The 18,704-nt window shown below is 36.8% G+C and overlaps 1 protein-coding gene across 5 annotated transcripts in view; it reads right to left on the reverse strand.

Annotated features, from left to right (window-relative positions):
• The window catches only part of PPP1R12A (protein phosphatase 1 regulatory subunit 12A), a 129,932-nt gene that overhangs the window by 47,252 nt on the left and 63,976 nt on the right, over positions 1–18,704 (reverse strand). For all 5 annotated transcript variants that reach the window (XM_026100413.2, XM_064509513.1, XM_026100412.2 and 2 more), the window contains 6 exons: positions 17,872–17,990; positions 7,142–7,301; positions 4,770–4,914; positions 1,704–1,778; positions 1,183–1,268; positions 895–1,052 (listed from right to left, as the gene is read on the reverse strand). In XM_026100413.2, the coding sequence (XP_025956198.1) occupies positions 895–1,052; positions 1,183–1,268; positions 1,704–1,778; positions 4,770–4,914; positions 7,142–7,301; positions 17,872–17,990 (743 nt within the window). The remainder of the gene's footprint in view (positions 1–894; positions 1,053–1,182; positions 1,269–1,703; positions 1,779–4,769; positions 4,915–7,141; positions 7,302–17,871; positions 17,991–18,704) is intronic.

Consider the following 18,704-nt stretch of genomic DNA (forward strand, 5'->3'; position numbering starts at 1 on the left):
GGCTAAGCTGTTTGACTCCAATTCTCTTCAACTGGAGAGAAACATTTTCCCTGTCCATTTCTTTATTCCTTCCCACCTAACTTCATCCCACACAGAATTTGGACTTAGACACCTTTAAGCACTGCAGAGTTCTATACATAAACATGCAAAACATTTAAAGTCTCCCCCAATCCAGGCTGCATAAAGAAATTTAAACAATGGCATTCCACTTATTTTCAGAAGTCTAGTGTACTGCATCTCTTTGCATACAACTCTTAACTTTCGAAATAACATTCCCCTTGAACTGAAGTTGTTCATGACATAATTGTTGAGCTAATATTAAAATACTACCTTAATTTAAAACTAAGTTTATTTCAGTACATTAATTACTGAAAATTAAGTATATGCACCATTAGATTACGACTATCTGAGCTAAGATTCCCATATTCATTGTTTTTTACTTTAGGATGGCAGGAACAAGTGACAACATTTGCTCTTCTGCTGTTCCAGTCTCTACATCAGTTCTGTGAGCAAACACTACTATGAAGACTTTATTTCCGTTTTGCTTCTGATCTTCTAACCTCTTCCATGTTCTTTTCGACATGCTATTTAAAGGCTTATAGCATCCCAACTATTTCATTCAAATTATCAGTTGTTATACAGCTGATCAAACAAGTAGATTAACAGCTTTAACCTTAATGGCCAACTACAAATACATCTTTGTTATGTCTTTATGTCTATGTTATGACTTTATTTTAGATGTATATAAACTTGCTTTAAAATGATTGGAAGTTTACTGATACGCAGAAAAAGTCAGAGTTAAACTTAAGATACTTAACTATGTATCATACGACACTAATACAGTAAAATTAAAAAGCAAAACCTTAAAAAAAGTCAATGCTTCAAATAACATACCTGTCTCTGCTTCAGATTCTGAGTCGTCATCATCATCTTCTTCACTAGAACAGCTGGATTCATCCTTCTTTCCCTCTTCCTCCTCATCCGCTTTTTCCTGCTCCAGAGACTCTATACTAGATGCATTCTTTTCTTGCTCCATAATCAAGGTTTCTTTACTGAAATTTCAATAGAAAAATCCTTACTGAATACTGAAAAATTTACTAAAGCCAGTTAAGTAGGATTTTGTGACATCTTGAGAAGTTGTGTTTTTCATTAAGAGCTTATCATTTGTAATAGTTTACTTACTTTTTGAATGTTTTTTGTGTCTGATTATTATCCATGGCTGTAGATTCAATTAGGGGAGATTTCTTTTCCCGTTTTTCACTATGAAGCTTCAAATACAGAGAATGATGCAGTTAAATTGACAGAATGGTATAAATGGTACAGATGTAACAAAATATTGGAGCAAACTCTTCTCCAACTTTTTCAAACACTAGAACGCATATAAACTCAGAAAGCATCTAAGTTCAAGACTCTAAAATCTCAGAAACTACTTAGTGCAAATAAGTTGCTCATTGTTGATGCTTCAGATCATAAAATGCTTGCTGGAAGAGGTGAGTGAGACAGCACCTTTCTTCTTCCAAAGCTTTTCCGTGCACATAATTGACCAAATAAGGGCATGAAAGACTTGTTTAAGATGACAATGGCATTACCTGAATTGAAGCCTCAGATCACTCTCTATTCTTTAAACTAATTTGAACTAATTATGTACCACAATCATATGTATAATAAAGTGTATATGTTATATGTACATGCAAAAGGCCTACCAGATTCTGCTTCTTTTGTAATTCTTCTAAATATCCTAGAATGTCTTCATCTGCCACATCAAATGCTGTCTGCCCCTGGGGAAGGGGAAAGGTAAAACATCATATTGTACAGCAGAATGTAAACATAATGGATTATCTTGCCTTATCACAGGACGAGGCAGGTAAGAAGTACAATCATACAGAGAAATTAAAAAGTATAAGCCAAGCTTTATTACAAACTGTTAGTCTGTCAGTGACTGAAAACAGTATTGCACACCCACTTTTTTTTTGTAATTGAAACAGAAAACACCTATACCTGATGAGCAAAATATTTTTTAAGAAATAAAAACAGGACTTCAATAAATTTTTTGCTTCCTTCTAAGGAAAAAACAATCAAGGAACAGAAAAGCTATTTGAAAGAATAAAATTTTCACAATATCAGTCCGTTCTAAACAACTATTCCAATGGCAATTGTTTAGATGGACACCCACCAATTCTATGTTCTGTCCACCTTAGACTACCATACATATAGCATGACTTTTCAAAAAAAGCAATTGTTCAAATCAATTTATCAATTATTTATGTAAAAATCATTTGTTGCTGCCCACCTGAAGAGTGTGATTTCTGTGAGATATGTATTTGAATAAACAAACAGCTCATAATGTGATAAACAGAGAGTAATCCTGTCAGGTGGAATTTTTTCAGCTTGCCTTATCTTACGTCTATAGAGTCACTGCAATTCCTGCCCAGACCGAATGCTCTCAAGACCTGAGATTCTGTCTTACTGTCTGAACTGGTAAAGGCTTCAACAGCTCCCTTTCAAAAAAAAGCCTAACTTACTTTGATATCACAATATCATGTTCTATATTTGGAATGTCTGAGATCACAATATCATGTTCTGTATTTGGAATTCTGTATTTAAATACAAAAAGGTTGGAATCTAGGCAGAGCCCCAGATCTGTTGGTATAAATCAACTGTATCAACACGCTGTATGAACACACCGAAATGTTGTGATGATCGTGAAAAGATCAGTCATGCAAACAATTTTGTACAGTATTCAGCAATAAAGACCAGTGGCCATAACAGCTTTCCAAGATAATGAAAGGCATCCATATTTGTCTCAGTGTTTGTTTCAGTTCAGCAGAAAGTTAACTACAGACAAATATACCGCTAATTACATTATGAAGGCTTGGGCTTCTTAACTGGCTATGAAGGGTGAACCTCCAAACCACTAGTTTCCACAACCAGAAAATTTCTGATCACCTACCAGAAACATACAGTCATTTCAACAAGCATTATCCAAAACAGCTTGACCTCTTCTTCAAAATGTGAACTATTCCATTTATCATACATAACACACTACTAACTTGGAAACTAAACAACATATTCATCTCAAGTTTTTATTTGTGTTATGGCTACAGTTTTTAATTTGGCTTTCTAATTTTAGGATCTATTAAGTGGGTTTATTTCCCAAAACTATTGAGTTAGACCTACCTTCACCACAAAAAAATACTTTGCAAAAAACCTATTGTAATTGGAAAGTTAGATCTAAGTCCAGTCCATAACAGCTAATACCTGAAGCTAAGCACCTAAACAGTAACAGCTTAGTTCTCCCCAATGCTGAGCACCTATAACAGAAAACAAATCCCATGGAGTTTTCAATGTTCATCATCTCTAAAAGCAAAAATGCTTACTGAACAACACAACAGGCAGGACTTTCCCAGCTTGCACAGACAAGCCCATACACCAGATGAAACAGCTCATCTATCCCTCTGAATCTCCTTTATTCTTATTCTTACCCCTACTGAGCCGAACATATGTTTATGAAAATGCTCTCTGGAATACCTACTCCACATTCCCACAACTCCAGCAGAGGTCTAACAGATAAACTTGAGAAAGTGGCTTCAAGAGGTTGCACCAGCTTTTGATTACTTGATACAAAACATACAGCTGATATTAAGATGTTCTGTAAGTATTACACAGAAGCCGAATTGAAGCTATTTAAAATGTGATTCCAGATTTCATTGATTTTATTATAAGCAACCTAAATTTCTAAGCAAGATGCCCAGTCTTCAACAAAGACTAAAAATATAAAGCAGTGGTAGTTTTTCCCTTTATATAGGGAGGAAATGTTTGCTAATTCATGATCTAATTAAGAGCTGGTATCTGCATATTTCCCTAATTTACTTTAAAAAACCATTGATGAAAAGTTCCATGAAGAATCCACCTTAAAAGTTGTGTGGCAAATTTACATACACAGTATTGACAGAAATTGGACACAGATCAGAATCTAGCTGTAAAATGTGGTGGGAAAAGAGGAAAGAGAGCTTCAGCACTTACACAGTTGAATGAAAGGTTTCAGCTCCTCATGATGCCAATGTGAATCGCTAAAATACTTATATCTGTGGGGAGCAAAATCTTGCAAAGCCAGCAAACTGCATAGGCCTTTATGTAAAAGTTGAGGAAACAGTTTAGGAAGCATTCAAGCTATGTCCAGTGAGTCCAGAGATGCCCAAAATGTTTCCTAGAGTGCACTCAAACCAGCAAGTTGATTTTTAAGAGTTAACAGCAAAAGCTAACGTGCAACACTGGCCAAAGGCGCCAGCATTGACCTCAGGGAACAAATGGAAAGCCAGTATGTATTTCGAACAAATCTGCCTGAAGTATAAGCCAAAAAAAAAAATTAACATATGCAAGAAGTGAGAAATTTCAGCTGATCTTTGTTCCTTCCTTCTGTTACATAACTCTGTACACATGCACGTGTACATATGTATAAGCAGTTCTAGATCGGTGGTGTCCATCTATGAAACATCAATAAAACTACTCTATCTTGAATTTCACTGTCAACGATTAGATCACATGGACCATTCAGTGTAGAACTAAGCGTAAAGTGGGCCCAGAAATTGAATTAGAAAATCAGAGAAATTAGTTTTGAACACAAACATGCTGCTTTGACAAAACATGCATTACAGAAAGCTCCATGTACAGTAAACAGCACTTTATCATCACTTTTCTTACCCTGGCTTCTAAAGTCACTTTAGAGACCAGAACTTTGTATCTTGACAAGGATTACATAAAAATCCTACCACTTTGTTGACAGCCTCCATATCACAAAGGTTTTCCACTAAAATGCGACATGCTTCTTCTTTACCCCAATGAGCAGCAGCATGAAGTGGTGTCCAGCCATCATAATCTTTAATATTTACATCGTAGCGAGCCTGTATTAAAAGCCTAAAGAAATTCAAAGAATTAAATCTTGACACTGCTGACAGGAATAGTTAAACCACCATAAAATCACAGAATTGTTTTACAGTAATATTCTCCTCCTTTCTCATCAAGTAAAATATGATATTTTAGTTAGGCAATTTATGAATTCTATTTCCTTCCAGAAATATTTGCCTTTTCATTGTTCAATAGGCATATTTACTCTTAAGCAATATTTAAGAAAAATTGTCCTTGTGTATTTCTTCTTCCAAGTCCATTCTTTCTATATAGTTAGGTAATTTTATCTACACATGCAGTAACAGAGAAAAGCTTCTTAAAGAAAGGAAAGCTGGAAAATGTCAAAAATTGTTAGATACACCAGTTATTACCCAGCAAATTATTAAAACCTACTTCTACTCTAACATTAATTGCTTAAACTAATGGCCTCTCCTGTCACTAACATCTGATGCTGTAGCGAACCAGTGTTTGCATGCACAGGTTGTCCTCCAAGAGGGAGCAGAGCTCCTCAAAGAGACAATCTGCTTTGCAGCCTGCATTCAGCGCTTGACTTGGTATTCAGGTGCTGGACACAGTGAACCGCAACCCCCAGAAAGATTAGTTAGAAGCACAGCTTTGACGTCGGTGGCAAAGTGGCAAGGGATACTGTGTACACAAAATGGTTTGGCAGGCCAGGTACTCACCTCTCAGAACACCCCCCCCCCCCCCCCCAAATTATTAAAAAACACGTGACCATGAAGTACTCTTTAAAAATTCTGCTTTTCAAGAGCTACTGCTTTTATAGTAATATCCTCCAGGGAGTCAACTGCTTTTTTCTTCCAACAGAATTACTTCTCTTTACCATGCTGAGGCACCAGTTTTGTTTTGAAACAGGACTCCCGTACAGTAAATCATGTGTTGTACTGATTTTAAAAGCTCTGTCAATCAATTTGTATGTGTACACAAAGCATTACAGGACTCTGCTGAGCTGAATGGCAGCAATACTTGCACAGCAAACATTTTTCATTTTCATTCACCTTAGAGTATTATAAGTGATCCTAGTACTGCCAAAGCAGTAAAATACATTTACAATCACAGCAAAGCAATGTAATATTAAGCAGGCCTTACTCCAAAAAAAAGTTTGCTAATGAGAATACTATCTTTTCAAGTTACAGAATTTCACTTTTTTGAAACAACCATAGTAACAAAGTTAAATGAACACATTACTGATGCAACTGGCAGGGTAAAATCTGGGATCTTCCTGGACTCTAATTCCAGAAAGTTACAGGTAACAAACAATTCTAGCAACCATTAAATGAGCATGAGAAGAACATGCAGCCCTAGAGATGCCTAAATCACTTTGAAATAGTCATTCAAATACCCCAGCAACTTTTTGCATTATGGATTTGCAATCTATCAAACTCTTATTACTGAATTAGGGCTGCCAAATGCAAATGCATCATTGGTTTTACATTATAAAAGTGATTAACAAGATCTGGAAAAGAACAATTTTCCTAGTGCGTATCTGCTAAAGATGGAGTCACATCTACTGCCCTAAATCTAAAGCTATTATATGGCTCCAAAATAAGACATCAATATTTCTGTTGTAACAGACTGGTCCAAAATTACTTTTAAACGTGATGAAATTCCACTAAAAGCACAGCTTTGTTTAAAAAAAACAAATTTAACCTCTGTTACATTATACAATACTTGTAGTCTTGTATTACTGACCAAGTATGTGTCAGTTAGGGGACACCAAAAGTCTGAAGTTTTCCAGGAAAGATTTCAAGAGTTTCTACAACTATCTTATCAGAAAAGCAAAATGACATTCTCTGCTCTTTCAGGTCTGGAAAGCTTTAGTCTGGATCATAGAGTCTGCTTTACATATAACTAAACATGGTGTCTTGAAAACATGCTTCTTCCAAAATGCTAACTGGCATTATAAAAAGGTACCAAGTTTGCTTATACAGTCAGCTTTAGAAACAGGGAACATTTTTTGCCATTAACTTTCTTCTTTTAAATAAGCATTCAAACTCACTATGCACACTGTCTTCACATTTGAATGACCTAGCGGCATCACAATTTAAGAGTGCTTGACAACATAAATTGAAGCTTTGAGGAAAAGATGGCTCTAGAAATTGTAATTTTCCAAGCTACAATCCCCAAAAGTGAGAAGTGCCTAATCCTATTGACTCCAAGCAGCATTACATCAACAAGGCAATCAAAGAGGAAATTTTTCCATTTAAGCCATACTTACTTTAAGACTTCTGTATAGCCCTTAGCAGCAGCTACATGAAGTGCTGTACCACCAGATTTTGCATGCCTGACATCATTTATATGGCCGCTGTTGAGCCACTGTCTTGCATCTCTAAGCATTATCCGCTCTTCTTCTTTTCGAGCTGCCTCTATATCAACTCCTAATTCAGGTGGGGAGGGGGGAGACAGGACACACAACGCTTTATTTCAAGCACTTCCATTCAGTGATACAACAAACTTGCACCATGCTCAAGTGATACAATAAAAATAACAGTGAAAAAATACGATTAATGTTCACAGAAAGATACGAATCTCTTTTGGAAAATGAATCCCAAGAGGTTATGGGAATGTCCATCGTAGCATCGGTATGACAGCATCCGTTTGAATGTGTAATACAGTTTTTCCCAGCAGAAGAAAGGGGGAGGGGGGAGAGGAGGGCAGAGGGCAGAGGAGGGGGAGGGCCGAGGAGGGCAGAGGGCCGAGGAGGGCAGAGGGCCGAGGAGAGGGAGGGGAGGAGAGAGGGGAAGAAGAAAGCTATTGAACTAGCCCTCCAATTTTAGGAATTTCCACCATAACAGTATTAATCACTGAAGCAACCTGTTAGAAAAATAAAGAAAATTTACAGCTTAACTTTACTAAGTGCCAAAACATTAGTCTCATTCACATGTGGTTATACAGAATATAGAAAATAGCTACAGTATTCTCCCATGCATGGTAATTCTTTAAAATACTAGATGTTAAGTAGAAATCCCATTTCTACGGGGAGAGGAACAGCCTAGCTTCTGAACACTGCCAAATACTTGCAAGCAAGACAAAACTATATGTTTTATACTTTCTAAAGAAATTCTGTTTAAAAAAAGTTCACTCCCTATCACTGCGAAACAGAGACCTTTTCTCCCTGAATAGCCAAGCCTTGGGAATCTCCCCCGTGTCTCAGTTAAAAAAAAACCAAAACAGCAAAACCATTTTTATATAGCACATCTCACCAAAAATTATCACAAACTGATGAATAGGGAGAAACCCAACATAACACTTACAAGTTGAAAAAGCAGTTTAAACAGGGAAAAAACAAACAAACAAACAAACAAAAAAAAACCTCCAACCCAATCCCTGAATGGACACAGCAAAGCAGGTAATTGCGAGCATTTTTTAATTGCTGCCACGAGAGGAGGCCAGAAGAAGGTGGCGGAATGAAGGGCCTGAAAGAGGGCTCTGTGTGAGTGTCGTCCTAGCTGTGCCAACCGGAGTCCGATCCCTTTGCGAGGGGAACAGATTCAGGAACCGCGGTTATCTGAGTGCAGGCTGCCCAGGCTGACCTCTGACAGAAGGCTGCTCCGTGAACCAGCCGTTGGTGACAGCGTATTATGTGCACAGTCCATCTAACCTCACACACTGGTAGGTAGGGTCTTGGGAAACATTTACCATTCTACTGATTTCTAATGTCTCCTGGAGCAAAATATGAGAATTTTGACTTTTATACTAAAAACAAATGAAATTTAGAAACAGATTTGATTTAATAGCCACCCGTAAAATGACAAATTTCAGCAGCAGCCTTTATAACCTATCAAAGAGCAGGTAAGAGAATTTTTAAAACACTGAAGGGACAGAAACACAACCTCTCCTGCTCTTTGACTCAGAACTAACTCCACCTCCTCTCCCTATCTCCTGCTGAATCTTCATCTGTCCCCAAATTGTCTTCCTCCGGCAAACGTTGAACCATGTAACTCTCTGACCTGTCCAACTAAATCAAAGTCCAGCAAAATAAAGCAGACCACAAACAAGACTAGGGGAGCCTACAGTATCTCTTTTCAACCCTACTCTACATAACTAACTTCAATTTAATTTCAAAGTCTTGATCATGAAAGGCAAATATGTAGATAATATACAGATAACATGCAATGCAATGCATTATTTCTGCTATATAACACATGATAAAACAGATTACAATAAAAGTAATTCATTAAGTTATATCAATCCACTTACAACTAGAAAGTCGGACTAAAAGCACTGTGTCAACAAACTGTCAAACTGAAAGCAAGTGTACTGGCACTGCTGAAATAGCCTCAAGGCAATGGCTGGCAGACGGAGATGTCTATTATGTCAAGCATGAATTAGTGTTTCCATGATTTTTTTTTTTTTTTGGCAGAAATGAAATACTTCTCACTGAGAATTCCTACGATTAAATTAGGGAGCTCGCATAGCTATTGTCATAACCAAAGCTGCCATTCTCGCACTATACAAAAAACAAAAAAGGAAAAAAATTTGAAAATGACAAGCCCAAATCAAAACTTCACTGAAATATAAACAGAATAAATGCAATGATTACATGCTTTTGGAAATTTACCTTGTGATTTGTTTGGTTTTTGGTAGCATGTGGCAACATGATACATCGCTTTTCCATCAGTGAAAATGTCTATGCTATTGTAACTAAGTTGAGATGCCAATTGCTTCCCTTTTGGTGCACACATATAAACAGTGATGAGGCCCAACTCTTCTTTCCAAAGAAAACTAACCAGAGGTCTTCACACCGCAAACAAACAGGTTTTTTTTTTCCAAAATACTTAAAAATGCAAATTATTTAAGAAACAATGTTAAATACTTTAATATTACATGTGACTTCAAAACACAATTGAGGCTTTTATTTTCATTCCAATTAGCTGCAAGCTTCATAAAAAAGAGCCTGCAACAGAGTTCACCTCTTTTTTTCTTCTGCAGTCAAGTGACAATGTATCAGATATTTCCATGGCTACAAGTAGGTTAAAAAGGATTTAACTGCAAGCAACCCAAAGAAAGATCAACTGGAAAAAGTATACTCTGTTCAGATAAGTAACTCTGGCAAAATTTTATGTTTTAAGGTCACATTTACAAATACTGTAGCTTTAGCAACTATTATAAAACTGATTATTTAGTAACTATTATAAAACTGATACATAATACATTGTTTTAAGCAGTTCATTGAATTCCTAGACTCATTCATTTAACCCACTAAAATGATCATTTTACTCTTTGCAATTTATTTAGTAAAAACTCATCAAGTTTTATCAGAAACTGATGCAAACCTATGTACCTAGCAGCTAAGTCTGCAAGATGCTGGCAGACACAACACGTTGTTGTAGCACTAAGCAGAGCCTTAGGGGAAACCAGAATGTCATTTTTCGAAAGAAACTAAGGTGAAAAGGAAATAAAGGGAAGTTTCTAAAACCACCTCCCTCAAGACAGCCCGTAACCACTAAACGTGAATAGAGATCAAGTTTTACATATTGAGTAAACTTTATAACTCAGATATAAAGAATGAAAACCAGAAACACTGAATCAATAATGTATTTATAATCATATTCTCATTCCTCCAGAAGACATCTAAATATTGTATATATGAACTATTATAAACTGTAAAGTCTTTGGGCCGTTGTATTTGATTTTCTTGCAGAGTGCGACAGCAGTGCAGACCATCCCTGTGCGCTGCAAGGTCACACGTTACACAGCAACTGCCAACAGCAACTACCATCAAGACCGTCTCAGTGAGAAAATCCTTCTCTTCAGAAAATCACCCTGTCAAGTAAAACCATCTGCATTTTGTGTTGCCTGCAAAAACACCATTATGCAAACACAGAGTTTACACCTCACCTGTTAATTACATTTACGCCTGTCCCCTTTTGGCACGCCAGTACTCAGTTCCAACTGAAAATAATTATTAGCATGAGCGACTTTCCACACCTGAGCGATCCTACGGAAATTCAGATCAATGCAAACCTGTTCATGTGTGTGGCTCTTAGTTTCAATATGCTTTACTATAAAGAAAGAACTTAACAAGGAAAAGTTCCTCCTAAAGCCTCATCTTGAATTTCTAACGTCTAAGCACACTTCTCACTATACCAAAGAGCATTATGTCCAGAAAAAAAAAAAAAAAAAAAAAAAAGCTTTTGTGGAAAAAGAAACTATTATCAAATATAGACTTCCGTCGGTATTACTGACGAACAATTTTCTGATGCCCAAATAAGACATGGTGACGGCAGAGGACAAGCGGCTCCATCAGTATAACAGTGCCTTTGAAGCGTGACAGGACAGTAAACTCTGCTCACGTCTCAGCAGATGAACATAACGGAAGGGTATGATTCAGGCAATGATACGCCAATGTAATTCAAACATCTCACAGCAAGAACTGGCGCCAAAATGGGAAATGAACTTTGTGTCATAGAAAGAAAAGAGGCCTTTAGAGATAAGCCAAATAAAATTTCCCATTAGTAAGTAGAGAAATTAGAATATAAACAGCCTTTATTATACCTTATATGAACTTTCGTCCTTGCTTTTGCTTTCAAAACTCTAAAGATACCAGGAACAAACATACTGCTCCTCACACATGTCACACACTTTCTTCCTATGGCCCATAGATGGCAATGTGCTGCCTTCGAGCTCAAGTCCATTTGAAGCATCCACTTACACCAGCACTCTGAACTCGAACGGGCCATCACTTCTTAAATCATTAATAATTCATTGCTAAATGCTTTCTTTTTTTTAACCAACAAGTGTTATTCAACATTTCTAAGCAGGTTGGAAAATAAGATGCTGTTCAATGAACACTTAATGAAATCCAACATAGACTTATATGCGGAATCATTGTTTCAGCACTCTTCAGCCATATAAAGGCATGTTTTACAGATACTGCATGGAAGATCAACCCACTTTTTACTTCATGTAGTGAATTGCTTATATACAAATGTAATAGTCTGCATTTTATCCACATAAACACAGTTGAGCTAAGCAATGCATCTGAGATACTCTCATTACATTTACCTATAATTAAGAATGAAGAACATTTGTTTATCCTTGAAAAATGAGAAGTGATCTCTCTAATATATACTGAATAGCCACCACACTGTATCATGCACGCCTTATTCACCTCATTTCACCTCTCCCCACTAACTCACCTCCCGAGAATGTTTTCTAAAATTCAAAATAACTACTCAAGCGGTTAAAAATAATTTTAAAGGGCATCTGATGATAAATAGCCTTCATCACCAAAAATTGCTTCCAACCATAACATTTAACCCTACTCAAGACGTGAGGAGAGGCAACATTTAATCCCGGCCAGTGATAGCTTCTCTATTTAAGTGACATAACTCTCAAGTCTGCCAGCGCTCAACAATGCAAATGAAAACTTTACAACTTCTGGAGAAGAAGACAGCTTCCATTACTATGATATGTTGAAACACTGCAGAGAAGTAATATAAAGCATCATAATAAGAAATTGGAAGTAATCACATTTTTAATTAAGGAAAGATGGGCTAAAGAATTCTGTGTTTTTCTGCGGAATCTGTATGCATGGCATTGGACCATGATAAAGGTATCAACCACACGGAAAAACAACTAAACAGGTAATAACATAAGCTTTTTTTATATAGCACACAAAATAGCTAAATCACGTCATGCAAAGAGGACAGTTGTTCAGCATTATATTGGAGTGATTTCCAAAACTCACCTACTTCTGTTACTTGTAAAGCGACCATACCTCTGTCATGAAATATTATACTCTACTACGGTGTGTAGATAGTTTACCCTTCCATGGAGCATAAAACTAAGCTAGGTTTTAAGCTTAAAAAATAATTAAACCAATACCCTTATACTCCAGAAATAATGCAATAAATTTAGGCTTATTTATATCACATACCCCAAACGCTATCAAAATATTAGAATAGAGAATATTTCAACAAAATTTATCAAAATTCACTACTTAATTTTTATCTCCCTTTGAAGTTTAGGGTAGGAAAAGCTTTCCCTACCAGCGGAGCGCTATGGCTTCACCTATAGGATAGCCAGTCCCCTAGGTCAGAATTATTACATAATTCATTAAATTAACACGGTCACGCCATGTGCTCAGCAGAATAGCAGGTGGCCTTGTCTGGTGATCCGTGGAGCACATGAATAGAGAACACATGGAAACAAGCCTGAACCAAGGGTCACTATTTAGAGGTGTCACATAAGAAGATCAGAATAACTAAAGAAACAAAGCTTTTTGGATAATAATAATACAAAAGCTTTATTCTTTCATGTCCAACACTGCTCATAGCAGAACTTGTATAACAAGCAGATTAAATTTGGATCACTATCTCCTCTCTAGATAGTTGGAAGTTCAGATTTTGCAGTCTGAATGGTAGAACAGAATGAGCACTTCAGATCCTGCTTTGTATTAAGCCTGTAACATCACATACAGCTGAATCAGGTGCTATCCTATAATTTATTTCTGTGATTTTAGTGTCCCCAGACACTATAGTTTGACATGTCCCTGAAATATATTTCAATACTTGTGCAAGTTGGGCATAAATATGAACAAACTGATGCTCGGTAGAGGGTGAGTAACTGCACAACTGGAAGACTCTAAACTTTTTATATAAAACTGAAGGTTTGCATAAGCAGCAAAAAAAAAAGCTAACATGGTGACTTTCCTCAGATTTCTAACAGAAACAAACACCAAATGTCATCTGTTTTACCGATTCTGCTACAACAAGTTGTGTCTTTTACTACTGTTTCCCAATACAATAAACTCAATTGAGCCAATTTTGCTGCCAAAACTAGTTTTGTATCAATAGAAATCCTCAGCCTAGTATAATTTACCATAATTCACACTGAAGAAGTATCTGGCAAGGAGGAAACAAGAAGTCCAAAAAACAGCACTTAAAAAGGAAGATCAAATGGAAGGAAAGAACATGGGAGAGAGGGAGGAAAGGGAAAGGACTAGGATGACACAGCAGAGATTAAAGAGCAAAAGGATTATTTTTTATCTTTTACTAGAGAAACAAAAAATGCTTTTCTAAAACTACTGCTTCAGAAAAGAAGATACTGTAATTGCTACCAACATGTTATGTATGGAAAGAAAATGCTTTATAATTGCAGATAAGCAAAACAAATCACTTAATTGAACTGAACTGACAAAGTGGTTTCCCACAAGGCCCATATAGCAAAAATGGTTGAGAAGCCTTTGTCTACTTTTTGCTGGAATATCTCCAAAAAAAAAAAAAATCCATTGTCAAAATTCAGCCTTAGAAATGGAAGAATTCACCATGGAAGCATCTAGGCACAGGTACAGCCAAAGATGAAACTGCCACAACGCATCAGCATTAATTCCACATTCAGATGAACAATTAAGCCCCTATTTCAAAGCTATTATCTTGTCTAGCCACAACATACACACAACTGGACACTTATCAAATGATTACGATACAGATATAATCATTCTGTATATAGTATCAACTTTATATGGAAGTTAGGGATGCCATCAAAAGCCCTTGTTGAAAACTTCATGCTGAGTCACCTATTGTGAATGCTGTAATGAGATACACACTACCACTTCTCATCCAGAAAGCTCCTCAGGAGCATCCTGTAAGTAGAAGTATAACTGCAGAAACCAGATGGTAGGTCACAAGTGCATTAGGTGAACAGAGGAGGCATATGTCCACAATTTATAACGGTGAACTCAGCATCTGAGATCGATGACTTCATAAATTGGCTTTCTGTATACTCTGATTAAAAAAATAAACTCTAGATTTAAAGCCCCAGCTTTTCCCTTCTATCAAGGCAAGTTAAATGATGCAAGTATTGCCTCAATTCTACTATTGCTTACATTACAATTGCTTCATTTTTACCAACATCCTCATCCCTCTTTGTAAGTGTCCCAGGAGAGTGCGGGGGTTTTTTTCCTCCCCAGCTCCACCTCCCCCAAGCCCTAGAACTAAAAATTGCACATCATCATCAAAGGAAGGTTTTTTAAACACAGTTTTAACGTTAAATTTCTTATGAAGATTCTGTTGCTCTGGTTGTTTCCTCCTCTTCTCCGCCAGGATGCCTTAGGCACATGCATTCCAGCAACATCATTAAGTAAGGAACGACAGGCCAAAGGAGATCTCTCCTGACACACAGACGCCCGAGATGGAGCTGCTCTGCTAGTGTATCGCCTGTGGGCTACCTGGGTGTGCTACTCAGGGACTGGGAGTTCAGTCGGGTTCATACCCTTTCTACTCCACTCTCATCCACAGTCATTACATTTTTCCTATGATTTCGTCTCTGCAAGCAAACGTCCTTACTTTGCACACTTTTGGGCACAAATTCAGAAGGAGGGATGCTGCAGGTCTTCTTCACTACTTTTATGAAACTGAAACTCCTAGGTGGTCTAACAGTAAAACTAGCTACTCAACAAATATATAGATAAAGAAATAAAACCCAAAACCAAAAAATATCCCAGCATTTGTTAACAGTGAAAAGATGAATTCACATACAACAAAGTATGCATGAAATACCTAGCCTGAAACCCTGCAAAACCAGCTCTAGATACGTTTAACTGCGATGAATACAGACCTTTCCAAGTCCTGTAACAGGCCGGTGTGTAAGTTACTAAGCATTAATCCACTTCCAAGTATAGAAGTGTAAGTTGGGCTTTACTGCACTGTTAACAAAAGGAAGGCTGAAATGTTGTCAGGAAAGTCCACAGTGTGGTCACACTATTCATGACAGCATACAGGTCCCTGTTCTCCACAGAGAGAACAAGGCACCTTGAAGCAGAGTCCTAGCAATTTCTTTCTCGCCTTACATGGTGCTTGGCTCAAGCAATATATTTTTTATATCACCTTTGAAAGACCTATCATCTACAAATCCTTCAGCCAGTCAGCAAGCCAACTGATACAAATGTGTAACAGGAATACTTTGAAACTAGATTTTCCATAGCAACATAAGCTTAATATTTTAAAATAAGCTGAATGATCCCTTTGAAAACTAACAGCTGCATTGTGGGAAGATTTAACACTCTTAGCTTTATCATGCAGTGCCATAGAAAGTTCATTGTAAACTTTTAACACAAAATACGTAAGCTACACTGAAACTTTCAAAGAACAGTGACATTTAGTTTAGGTTGTCAATGCTAATTTTACAATTGGGCTGTTCAAAATAATTAAGATTTGCAAAATGAATAAAAATTATATACATAACAAACCATATAACAAATCCCAGATTTTGTTAATAACATATAAAGAAGAGGTTTTGCAACATATAAAAAGACATTTTGCAAGAGAGCTCTTTTTCCAAGTGATGTGAATTTTACAAAGAACTAGTCAGTTAGCACAGCATGTCAGTGAAGTCAAATGCATCAAAAACAACTCGAAAGATTTCAGGCTGAGGCACATTCCAAAAACAACTCTTCAAAGACTGACAGTACTGTTAAAAAAGAAATAATAGTGGTAAAATAATAATGACAGTATAGACAAAAAGAAGTATTCTCAGCCACCTAGCCTGGTGTTCTTTGTGTGTTAACCTTAATAACTTCATCAGAATTCATTTAATAGTATCAAATATTTGAGTCAACATCTTTGTCAAATCTACAATCTCCTATACATTAGTACCTAGCTTTTATTTCTCTGTATGTCATGACATCCACTTTCTTTTCAACATTTGGTTTAGGCATTAAGCAGATTTAACCATACAAGTTTAATCAAGGCAAAGCTGAAGTAATTAACAGTTTACTGTTAAATTACATTAAATCTGTCTTAGAGACATACAAATTCAATACCACAAAAAATACATGTAACATTTTCAAGGAGGAAGAAGCCTTCTAGGGAGGCAAGAGGCCAAATGTAAAAAGTAAAGGAGATGCAGTCCCCTAAATGCAAACCCCCGTCCCCCAAAATGTTATTTTCTTCACTACGAGTGTCATCGCCTTCATTGTAACTCAGACTACATCATTCCTCTTCTTGTATTGGGAGTTTTGGGATAACAACTTTCGTATCTGACTCAAAATGACGAGTCAACAACTACTGAACATTCTCTCTCCTGTGGAATGGAAAAGATCAGAAACTTTCAGAGACCTTTTACTGGAAAACCCACTTGAGCAGTGGAACACAGAAAACAGCAGCATAAGGGGAAAAAAAGTAGGGAAAATGAGTCAATAAGCTTTTTTAACGGTTAATCTCCCTCGTAAAGACACCACCACCAGTATCGTCCTAGCAACTTCCTATGAGTAAAGCGTGTATACTTGGGTATATGTTGCTAAGAGATACTACCAAACTTAATACTTCTCCATTAACTGTCATATGAATGCTCACCCTTACGGCGTTCTCTTAGAAGAGGACGCAAAATACTGGGAAGAACTGGAAGGTTTGTGACTGGTTCTCAGGCCTAAGATGCCGCATCTCAGATAGTTTCAGATATTTGGCACTGTAGAAGGGCACTCAAAAGGTCAAAAATAGACACAAAGTGTGATTCAGGTGACATAGCATAGTTGCTTACTCTTGTTTTAGTCATTCTAGGCTCTCTTGTAGTCAACGGAAAGGAATAGGTACCTCAGGAGCTGGATTCACCTAAAACTGGTATCTAACTGAGTCACCCTAAAAGTCCCTATTTCTCTCCACAATAGAATTCTGGGGCACTTTACTTCAGTACAGATATCTAGTTTTAAATTTCTACATCACAGATGCACTGAATACCATTCGCAGTATCTGAATACCACCTAAATTCTGGCAAGTTCAATGAACACAGGAATACAATCAACATGTGGGTTCAATATTTCCAAGCTCTTTCTCCCCAGGAAGCTGAATAAAAATGCCTAGAAGTCAACATTAGCACTGTACTGAATTTTGGCAACTCTCTTTAAAAAAATACATTGAGCGACTTTATAATCACTAATTTAACGTAAGTTCTCAAAATGTATTCAACATTCAACAAGCAAAATCAGCCTTCTATATTCAAAATTACCTTGTCTGTTTACTTCATTCTGAAGCAGCTCTTCCATTGCCTCTTCTTCAGCAATATCTAATGGAGTGTCTCCTTCACTATTTACAGCTCCTACATGTGCTCCTTGACTAATTAAATACCTGTAAATAGAAGAAGAAAAACAAACTGTTTGGTAGGCAAAAAGACAAGGTGAGCTACAACATAGTAAAGCTGATGCGACAGTAAAAACACTTAGCAAGCATGGATGTCATGCGCAATGGATGCATGCATGTACACGGACAATTAATAAAACCACCTGAGTTTGCTATAAGTAAAAAAAAAAAACAACTCAGCACTATCTACAACCCATGAACACCCACATCTTTTAAGCATAATAGCCATTAATACAAACAGCACTCTCTGCTCTTCAGTTCGTCACAAAGATTTCCAACACATTTAAATACACGTATTTGCAAGAACTTAAAAAAGAAAATGAGCAGATGATGAACAAAAGTGAACACAGCAGTATATAGGCCAAAACATTGATTCCTGTAAGCTTCTCATCATATTAAGACAGTCTTCCTAGAACTTCCATATTCAGTGACACATTATCTTTCTATATGTTGCAAGAATCCTGGCTCCTGGTCTCCAGGTCAGCCTCGTGAAGTCAATAAAACTAAAATCACCTCTGCTCCTAATTATTTATAATTCTTTGACAAAAAGTAAAGCTGTTGAGAAACACATGGGAAAATTATGAGCAACAGAAGAAGGTTATCAGGGTCCAAAATGCAGAGGATGGAAGATGACTATCTCTGGTGGTCTTCATATTCCCACTGGCTTTCAGCTGTCAGGAGACTGCAACATGAATAAAAGGT

Source organism: Dromaius novaehollandiae, chromosome 1 (assembly GCF_036370855.1).
Source record: "Dromaius novaehollandiae isolate bDroNov1 chromosome 1, bDroNov1.hap1, whole genome shotgun sequence".
NCBI lineage: Eukaryota > Metazoa > Chordata > Aves > Casuariiformes > Dromaiidae > Dromaius > Dromaius novaehollandiae.